The 10,314-nt window shown below is 56.7% G+C and overlaps 1 protein-coding gene across 1 annotated transcript; it reads left to right on the top strand.

Annotated features, from left to right (window-relative positions):
- Positions 1-786: 786 nt before the first annotated feature.
- THOP1 (thimet oligopeptidase 1) lies at positions 787-7,059 on the top strand (the record flags this gene model as incomplete). Its single annotated transcript, XM_009077422.1, has 12 exons — positions 787-1,027; positions 2,645-2,793; positions 3,278-3,385; positions 3,889-3,991; positions 4,134-4,294; positions 4,418-4,553; positions 4,725-5,091; positions 5,324-5,525; positions 5,605-5,791; positions 6,124-6,252; positions 6,509-6,645; positions 6,757-7,059. Coding segments are annotated over 12 exons (2,079 nt in total), but the record flags the coding sequence as incomplete, so codon positions are not given.
- Between the last annotated feature and the right edge of the window lie 3,255 nt (positions 7,060-10,314).

Genomic DNA, 10,314 nt, shown 5'->3' with positions numbered 1-10,314 from the left:
GGGCTGGGGCGGTGTTGGAACGGGAGAGGAAGGGAGGGGGATGAGACTGCAGGAGGGAGTGGGGGGCAGCCCCCCAGGAGTGTACGGGGAGTTCGTGGTCTTCTGCTGTCCCCCAAATCACCTCTCTGCCGCGGGGGGGTAGGGAACAGCCGTGTCCCCGGCCAGAGGCACCTGCCAGGGGCACGGCCGGAGGGAGTCGGGTTTCGGTGAAGGGTTTGCGCTGACTGAGAGGGTGAGCGGTGACTGGGGAATGATCCTCCTGCATATTCCCAGCACTCTCTGGAGACCGTTCCTGTGGTGCTGCAGCCCTCTCTTTCAGTGCTTTTATGGAACTGTAGCTTTGCAGCCACATTTTCCTTACAGCACGTGTAAGGCTGCATTGGGATGGTGAAAGCCTTCAGGATGGGAAAGAGCCTGGAGAGGCCATGCCAGGAGAGGCTAAGGGCACTTGCTCTGTTCAGCTGGAGCAGAGGAGACTGAGGGGAGACCTCAGGGGTCTGCACCTTCCTCACAAGGAATAGTACTGATCCTGCTCTCTGTGACCAGTGACAGGACCCAGGGAATGGCTGGAGCTGTGTCAGGGAAGGGTTAGGTTGAATATTAGGACAGGGTTCTTCCCTCAGAGGGTGTTTGGGCACTGGAACAGCTCTTCAGGACCACCCAAGCCTGACAGAGCTCAAGGAGTGTTTGGACAATGCTCTGAGGCACAGGGTGGATTGTTGGGGTGTCTGTGCAGGGTCAGGAGTTGGACTGATGATTCTTGTGGTCCGTTCCAGCTCGGGATAGTCCTTGATTCTGTGGTCTCACAGCCCTCTCCCCCCAGGGAACGTCGTGGACAGCCAGGCCCCGCGGCTTGTGGCCAACCAGCTGCGCTGGGACCTGACAGCAGAACAGATCGAGGCAATGGCCACAGAGCTGACCGAGAGCACCAAACTGGTGTACGACCGTGTGGGTGCCCAGGAGCAGGGAGAGGTGTCCTATGAGAACACCCTCAAGGCTCTGGCAGATGTGGAGGTGGAATATACAGGTGGGAACAGTGAGAGGAAATCGGGGCTGGCTGGAAATCAGCATGTGGGCAGAACAAGGGGGAATGGCTTCCCACTGCCAGGGGGCAGGGTTAGGTGGGATATTGGGAAGGAATTCTTTCCTGTGAGGGTATAGAGGCACTGGAAAAGATTGCCTAGAAACGCTGTCAAGCCACCTAACCAAAATATTTTCACTAGTCTGACTGCAAAATGGGAAGTTAAAAAATATGGAAGTAATTTGCTAAATTATCAGCCTCATGAGAGATTAATTTATTCCAGTAAGCAATGGCTGAGCAATTAGTTGATTCAACAGTTAGGTTTTCTCACCAATATAGTGTGTGTTGGTGGAAGGTGTCCCAGCCCATGGCAGGGGGGGGGACTGGATGGGCTTTAAAGTCCCTCCCAACCCCAACCATCCTGGGATTCCATGATTCCATGTTTTTAAGATTTTTTGGGTGTTTTTAGCTCTGTGCTGTCATCTCCTTTCCTCTCCCTTTGGCTTCCAGTGGGATGTTGGTTTTTTTTCCCAGTTAATGTTTATACACTGAGGTACAAGTACAAAGAACAGAGCTGGAATGTAAAAGTGAGTTTAACCCAAGGACAACCCTTTGGCAGCAGGATGGGCTGCAGGAGACTCAGCCACATTCCCAAGGCTGTCCCTGCTTTTATGTGTGAGTGAGAACAAATGGCAGAAAAGACCTAAGAAACCTTCAGCTCTTTCCTGAATTTGGATAAATGTTTCTCCATGTGCCTTGTTTACACACTGCTGTAATTTTTGGGAAGGTAACATGATATGACAACATTGTGGCAGCAAAATGATGCAGTTTTGGTGTCTGGCTGATTATTTACAGACAGCTCCCTCCTGTCTCATGGCACCTGGTCCCTGTCTCAGTCTCTGTGCTGGGAACTGGCACTCCTGTCTGGAGCAGGGACCAGCCTGCAAGCCTCTTCCTTCTCTCCCAGTTCTTTTTCCTAAAATAAGAGGAAAACCCCCTTGCTTAGCAGGAGGAATGTTAACTTCAGCACAAGTGTCAGCACTTTCCTGCTCACCTTCTGCTGGGGGGAGAGCTCAGGTGCCTGGAGAGCACCTGCAGTGCTGTTCTTGGAGGGTTTGCAAAATGTTGGCAGGGAATGTTCTCCCTGTTTTCTCTGCTGAAATGGAAATTACTCAGGACAGGGCACACCCGGGGTGTGGTGGCTCTTGGGGAGTGTCTGGAGGAAAGGTGTCCCAGTTTTAGCTTTAAAGGAGACGCACAAGGATACTGCTGGTGTGGAATCATGGAATAGCCTGAGCTGGAAAGGACCAGTGACTTCCAGCTCCTGGCTGTGAGTCCTGTGATGGTACAGCTAGGGCAGAGGTGTAGGGGTCTCACAGGCATGATAAAATTCCTGTGAGTTTTGGGAGAAGGATAGATGCAGTGGGAAACCAGCAGGGAAGGGGTGAGAGGGAGCTGCTCTGGGCTTGCCTGAGCCTTATCTTGCCTCACTCTACTTTCATATGGGCAGTGGGTCAGACTCTGGGGCTCAGACTGGCTCCCAGTTACCAGGGGTTCTGTGTGTGCATTCCCACTCCCCAGCAGCTCCAGGCCATGGAGCTATGATCCCTGTTCTGTTCCCAGTGTGCAGGAACATGCTGGACTTCCCCCAGCACGTGTCGCCCTGCAAGGACATCCGTGCAGCCAGCACCGAGGCCGACAAGAAGCTCTCGGAGTTCGATGTGGAGATGAGCATGAGGCAGGATGTGTACCAGAGGATTGTGTGGCTCCAGGTGTGTTCTCTGCCAGGGATGCAACTAAGCAGGGCCTGAAACCTCCTGGAATTACAGCAAAGCCTTTTCTCTCGTCCTAGAGCAAGTTGGGTTGGAATGGAATCATTGTGTGATCATTGCAGTGATCCAGCTGTAGTGAGAAATGGGGGACTGGGGTTTGAGGCCTCTGCCCTGCTCAGGGCCCCAGTCACCACTTTGCTGAGATTGTGGTGGTCAACCCATCCCATCTCAGGTAGGGAAGGGGCAGGTGATGCCCCAAAAATGCTGTGGTACAGCGTAAAGGTGATGTATTTAAAGCAGTCTGTGAGGAACCAACACACCAAGGTGAGATAAGAACCAATGAGCCAAACCAAGGCCTTCCTGTGGAGTGTTTCCATCTGCTTCTGGGTCACTGATGTTCCCAGAACCCACCGCTCCCACTGGGACAGAGCTTCCTGCTACACCTGATCTTGCAGTTCCCTGTGCTCACGGTGTTGTTTTACAGGAGAAAGCAGAGAGCTCTTCACTGAAGCCTGAGGCAAAGAGGTACCTGGAGAGACTGATCAAGCTGGGAAAAAGGAATGGGCTCCATCTGCCCGAGGAGACACAGGAGGTGAGAGCACAGAACCCCTGGATGGTTTGTGCCTCTCTCTTTCCATTAAAGGAGTGACCTGGGGGTCAGGGGGCTCCTGGGAAGCTGAAATTGGGAAAGCAACACCTGGTCCTCACATGCAAAACATTGGGGTTGGGATGAGAGGGCTGAAGCTTCTCAGGGTCTCCATCTCTCATCATGCACCAGTGAAGGAACTCAAAGCTGGGTTGAAAAGAGAAGGTGTAATAAGGCTAGAGGAGCATGTTGCTGGAACACCTGTAGCTCCTGAGCTGGCAGGAGACAGCCAGGACCTTGCTGAGGTGGCTGATTGCCTACCAGGTGTGATCCCAGGGAGCCTGTTCCAGGCTGAGGGTTCAGTGCTTGCACACACTGAATTCCGCAGCGTTGGGATTGAGTCAAAGCCAAGTGCAGACTCACTGTTGGGTGTCTCAGTGGGGTGGCTGCAAGCTGGAGACAGCCTGGCTTCCCCCGTGCACTGACTTCTCTCTGTCTGTATTTGAAAGAAAATCAAAGCTATTAAGAAGAAGCTGAGTGTCCTGTGCATAGACTTCAACAAGAACCTCAATGAAGACACCACCTTCTTGCCCTTCTCCAGGGAGGAATTGGGTATGGAGTACTCAGGCTGACTTCTATGCTGGTGTGGCCAGGAGTGCCTGGATTTCTCTGGCCTGTCTCTGGGCTCATTCCCAGAGCTGGTATTCCTGGAAAATCCTGGTCTCTCCATCAGCCCTGTCTGCTCTTTTCTCAGGGGGCCTCCCTGAGGACTTCCTGAACTCCCTGGAGAAGACAGAGGATGGAAAGCTGAAAGTCACCTTGAAATACCCACACTACTTCCCTCTCCTGAAGAAGTGCTATGTGCCCGAGACAAGGAGGAAAGTGGAGGAGATGTTCAACTCCAGGTGCAAAGAGGTAGGTGTGACAACAGGATCTCAGGGCACCAAGGGGATCTCATCTGGGATTTGGGCTTCTTTCCACATGGAGGCTCCTGCTTCCTTCCTCACCTGGATAATCCACTTTGTTTCTGCCTTGCAGGAGAACTGCCTGATCCTGAAGGAGCTGGTGGACCTGCGAGCTCAGAAGGCAAATTTGCTGGGCTTCAGCACACACGCAGACTTTGTGCTGGAGATGAACATGGCCAAAAGCAGCAGGGCAGTGGCTGCTTTCCTGGGTATGGCCTGGGGCAGAGCAGGGGCAGAGCACAAGCAGAGAAGGGCAGAACAAGGGCAGGGAGAGGGGCAGAACAGGGGCAGAGCAGGAGCAGGATGCCCCAAGAGGCATGCTGAGCCAGGTGTGCTGCTCTGACCCCAGGTGCTAACCCTTCCTACCTCTGTTCTCCCAGATGAGCTGGCCCAGAAGCTGAAGCCCCTGGGGGAGAAGGAACGGGCAGTGATCCTGGACCTGAAGAAGAAGGAGTGTGAGAAGCGTGGCCTGGAGTTCGACAACCGCATCAACGCCTGGGACATGCGCTACTACATGAACCAGGTGGAGGAGACCAAGTACAGCGTGGACCAGAACCTGCTGAAGGAGTATTTCCCCATGCAGGTGGTTACCACAGGCCTCCTGGCCATTTACCAGGAGCTGCTGGGGCTTACTTTCCACCTGGAAGAGAAGGCTCAGGTGTGGCACGAGGACGTGCAGCTCTACACAGTGAAGGACACATCCTCGGGGGAGACCATTGGGAAATTCTACCTGGACCTGTACCCACGGTGAGGACAGGTCCTCAGGGGGCTTCAGGCCATGTGAAATGGGGGAGCAGGGCAGGGGCAGAGGCAGAGGAAGAGTCCCACTCCCAGATGTGTGCAGAGGGAGCAGCATGTTCTGGGCACAGCTGCCCCGGGAGCACAGGGGGTCACTGGGGGCTCCTGCTCCAGGCAGGACCGTGGTGGGGGAGGCTGTGGCTGTGGGGAGGGTCCCTCTAAGCCTCTCTGCCCATGCTAGGGAAGGGAAGTACGGACACGCCGCCTGCTTCGGCCTGCAGCCAGGCTGCCTCCTGCCAGACTCCAGCCGGCAGATCTCCGTGGCTGCCATGGTGGCCAATTTCACCAAGCCCACACCAGATGCTCCTTCCCTGCTGCAGCATGATGAAGTAGAGACATACTTCCATGAATTTGGGCATGTGATGCACCAGCTGTGCTCTCAGGTGAGGCCTCCCTGGACTGGCAGTTGGTACCTTTCCCCCTCCTGCTCTCCAAATGTTCTGAGCTTGCCATGTGTCCCAGGCGGAGTTTGCCATGTTCAGTGGGACACACGTGGAACGGGACTTCGTGGAGGCTCCATCCCAGATGCTGGAGAACTGGGTGTGGGAGAAGGAGCCACTGCTGCGTATGTCCAGGCACTACAAAACAGGGAGCCCCATCCCTGATGAGCTGCTGGAGAAGCTCATTAAATCCCGGCAGGCAAACACAGGTGGGTCCCTGCGGGGGGAACTGGTGTCCCCTGCGTGTGGGGAGGGAAAGGACACACTTAGTGGCCTGGCTGGGTGGAGGAAAAGGCTTTGCCTTACCCCCTGTAGAGCTGGAAGGTCCGAGGGGACTGGGGGAAGGAACCACACCAGCCTGTTGCCCATCTAGGGAGAGTGAGGGTGATGTGGCATGATGAACACCAAGCCGGATAGCGGCACAGTAACAAGAGGCCTCCAGCCTGCACTGCTGCCACCAGCCTCAGTGATGCTCCTGCAGGCAGAATTCCAGCCCTGCCTGCAGGCAGGAGCTCAGTTTGCCTCCTTCTTTTGGGAACAGGACTCTTCAACCTGCGCCAGATAGTCCTGGCCAAGGTGGACCAGGCACTGCATACCCAGACCAAGGCTGACCCCGTGGAGGTGTTTGCCCAGCTGTGTGAAGAGGTGCTGGGTGTCCCTGCCACCCCAGGTATGGGGGCTTAGGGTCCTGCTCTCCTGTTCCTCTGAGGCAGCCTGCTTGACTCAGCAGGTTCCCTTCAGGCTGGCTCAGTGGGGAGGTTTCTGCTGGCTCCAGGAAAAGCAGAGCTGAACCACACAGAAAAGACTGGAAAGTTCTTCCATGTGTTCCCAGGGACTGTGAACAGCTGAGCCAGTGACACACTGACAGCACAGAGGGTTTTTTCCATGCTCGGATCTCCCCTGAACCCCCTTTTCTGTGCCCACAGGGACAAACATGCCTGCAACCTTTGGCCACCTGGCTGGAGGCTACGACGCCCAGTACTATGGCTACCTCTGGAGCGAGGTGTACTCCATGGATATGTTCCATACCCGCTTCAAGCAGGAGGGGATCATGAACTGTAAGGTAGGGAGAACATCCTGTGCAGGCAGGGGCTGCCTCACCTACCTGGTGGGCACAGACGTGGTGTCAGCACGAGGATAGGTGTCCTATATGTTCTCTTGTCTCTGGTCGCAGGTGGGCATGGATTACAGAAACTGCATCCTGCATCCTGGTGGTTCTGTGGATGCTTGTGACATGCTGAGGAAGTTTCTGGGCCGGGAGCCCAAGCAGGATGCCTTCCTGGCCAGCAAAGGACTGAAGGTGGAGAGCAACTCACTGCCTTCAGCCTGCTGAGACGCTGCTCAGGCTGTATTGAGCCAACTCCTTCGCCTCCACACCTGTCCTCACCTAGTACCTGTCACCAGCACCCCTGGGCCACCCCTGCCTGGAGCTGTCCCTCCAGGCTCCCACTCCCAGCACAACCTGGGCATTGGGAGCTGAGCTCAGCCCTGGGCTGGGGCTCTGCGGTGACAGGGGGTGACCTGCCCTTGTCACCCCTGAGGGGACAGGGCTGTGGGTCACCCACACACATTGGCTGAACTTTGAACCTGATTCCTGCACAAGGGTGAGTTTTGGCCACTTTCTGAGGTGGAGAGGAGTTCCCAAACTTGGATCTTTGTTTTCAAATCCGATTTTTTTTTAAAGAAACCAGAATTCCCACCTTGGCATTGTTCCCACCTTGGCTTGGTTTGTGCCCCAGGACAGGCTTAACTGTCCTGAGCCCCAAACAAGGGGGCTCTCCCTGTCTTTGAGCACAGCTGTTGGCTAAGGAGTAAAGATGAGCAGATCCCAGAGCTCAGATCCATGGAATTTACTGGAACATCCTGCCCTGAGCCCCTCGAACCTTCCTGCCTGGGAGGGGGGCAGAGTTGGCTGGTGCAGCATGTTCCCAGAGCAGGGGGTCTGGGGAGTGTGGCCTGAGCCCCACTGTGCTGCCAGGTGTCCTGGAGTGTTGTACCTTGTCCCAGGCTGTCTCAGGGCTGCCAGGGCCATCCTGGGACCATCCCAGGGCAGCTAGTGCCTCCTGGGTTCAGGCTGTGGCAGCACAGGGTGTTGCTGTTGTTGTCAGCTCTAAGCCAGGGTGGGCCAAGGGAGGGCTGTGCTTATGAGCAGAAAAACAAGCCAACAGCTTCAAACAACACGGATGCCTGGATAAAAATATCCCGTGGGATCCAGGCCAGGCCTTGAGCTGCTGCCAGGCTCCAGCTGCAGTGCCTCAGCAGGTCCAGCAGCCAGCCCTCTGCACAGCCCTGGGAGCAGCCAGGCTGTGCCACCTGCCCCCCAGCTGTTCCCTGTTTCCCCAGAAACCCTCAGGCTGGTGCTCCCATGGCACAAGACAGCATGGCACAGCCTTCCTCCTGGCTCGGAGCTGCCCTAGCGGAGCACTGTGGGCAAAGGCCTGGATCTGCTCAGGGAGCAATCGTGGCCTGGGAAAGGTTTTTAGCTGCTTCCTTGGGGGCTGAGGAGCTTGGAGAGGGGCTGAGGGGAGCTGAGGACCTCCAAGGGGAGCAGGAGTGGAGCTGAGGAGCTCGGAAGGAGACTGGAGTGCTTGGAGAGGTGCTGAGGATCTCCAAGGGGGGCTAAGGAGCTCTGGAGAAAGCTGGAATTTGTGTCCCACCCCACCTCCAGCCTCAGACACGTTGCCTGAGGCCATCTGAGGGCTACAGGATCCATCCGTGCCCCTCTGCCATGGTTTGAGGACAGGAGTGAGAGCCTCAGTGCCCACTCACACCCACCATCGTGTCCCCTGCGTGGGAGCTGCTGTGTCCCCCAGCCAGGCTGGTCCCTGTTCCCTCTCTGGCCTTTGTCAGCAGCTCTGATGTTGGGAGAAGGCTCACCCCAAATGCAGATAAAGTCATTGCTGTCACCTCCCTCCCCTAGACCCCCCTGGTGATACAGGAAGACTGGTGACAGCCCCTCGCCAGTCCTTCTCACACCAACACGTGGATGGGTCTGTAAGCCTCTGCTTCTCTAAGCAGCTCCTTGGTGCTTGCTGGGGCCACGTTGAGCATCTTGTCCTTGTTCCCCCGTGTTTTAGGGATAGGCAGGTGCCCCAAGCTGAGCACTGTGGATGCTTTTAGTGTCATGTTTTACTGAGCTTTCAGCGTTTGCTTCCAGACTCTTCTCTTAAGAGAGAGAGAACTGAAGCTGAGCAGGGAAACCACGCACTTTCCTCCCTCCTTCCCAGCCCACAGGTCCCTCTGTCCCCCTCCAGTGTCCTCAGTGCTATGGGGCTGGGGACAGAGCAGGTTGACCTGGTGTCTCTCCAGTCCCTGCACACAGGAGCAGCACCTGGACACAGCTCCTTGGAGGTGCCCCTCCCCATCCCATCCCATCCAGGCTGGCAGGGTTGAGAGCTCCTTTTGGGTTTGGATTTGAGTTTGTTTTTTAATGTGAAGATATTTAAGGGAAAACCAGTGTGTGTGTGTGCCATTCACATGGTCACGTCCCACCCTGCTTGTGTCCATGACTGGATTTTAGACGGTTCCCAGCAGTAATAAAGGTTTTCCTCTGTGGATGTTTGCGTGGCTCAGGTCTTGCTGAGGAAGCTGCTCCTCTGGGGAGGGGCCGCAGCTGCTCCCTGGGGTGCCAGGGGCACAGCCAACCCCTTGCCAGTGCCAGTGCCCCAACAGCCTGCACAGGGGGTTCTGTCCCACGAGGACAGGCACAGAGTGGCAAGCACAGGATGGCAGCCTCTGTGGTGTGAAGACCTGGGGAGTGCCAGGCAGTGTCCCCCAGTGCCCCCTGTGCCCCCTGCCAGTACCTCACCTGGGTGAAGAAGGGGTGGTCCAGCACATCCTGCAGGCTGGGCCATGCCAAGGGGTCAGGGTACAGCATGAGGGTGATGAGGACCTAGGCAGGGGGTGAGAGATGGGGAGACAGCAGGTACTGTGCCCCCCGGATGCACTGGTACAGCTACAGTCTGTGGGATGCCTCAGACGGGGCCCCTCTGTCCTCCATCCAGTCCCCCATCCTCCCTCCAACTCCCCTGTCCTCCCTTCAGCCCCTCCATCTTCCCTTCAACTTCCCTGTCCTCCCTCCAGCCCCCCCATTCTCCCTCCAGCTCCTCTGCCCTCTCTTCAGCCCCCCCATCCTCCCCTCAGCCCCCTACTTAGATGGCACAGCCCAGGGCCCAGACATCTGAGGGCACTCCATGTCCCCTGCGGTCCAGCACCTCTAGGGCCAGGTAACTGGGTGTCCCACAGAATGCCCTGGTGGGAGAGGCAGGGTGACCTGCCGGGGAGAGGGGCAGGGTGAACACCCCTCGCCCAGCAGTGCCGCAGCTCTGCTCACCCCCAGCGCCGACCAGTTGGTGCCACTTGCTGTGCCAGCCCCAGGTCCCCAGTCTTCACTTGCATCTTCTCTGTCACCTGTGGAGGAGATGAGCAGAGCAGGATTGGGTGTGGGTCAGCCCAAGTCACCCCAACTGCCTCTGGCCACCCTCCCTGTGCCCCACGCACTCAGTTTGAGGTCCCGGTGCACGATGCCCTGTCCGTGCATGTACTGCAGCCCCGAGATCACCTGCTGCAGGTAATAGCTCACCTCCGGCTCCGTCAGCCGCCCCCAGGCATGCAGGATGGCAGCCAGGGACTGGGGACAGAGCAGGGAGGGAGGGAGGGGACAGAGTGACGGGGACTGAGGACAGACTGAGAGGAACTGGGGACAGAGCAAGGAGGGAAGAGACAGAGTGAG

The sequence above is a fragment of the Acanthisitta chloris genome, unplaced genomic scaffold (genome assembly GCF_000695815.1).
Source record: "Acanthisitta chloris isolate BGI_N310 unplaced genomic scaffold, ASM69581v1 scaffold10446, whole genome shotgun sequence".
NCBI lineage: Eukaryota > Metazoa > Chordata > Aves > Passeriformes > Acanthisittidae > Acanthisitta > Acanthisitta chloris.
Note: the sequence above shows the minus strand (reverse complement) of the source record. Positions and strands in the feature narration are given on the sequence as shown.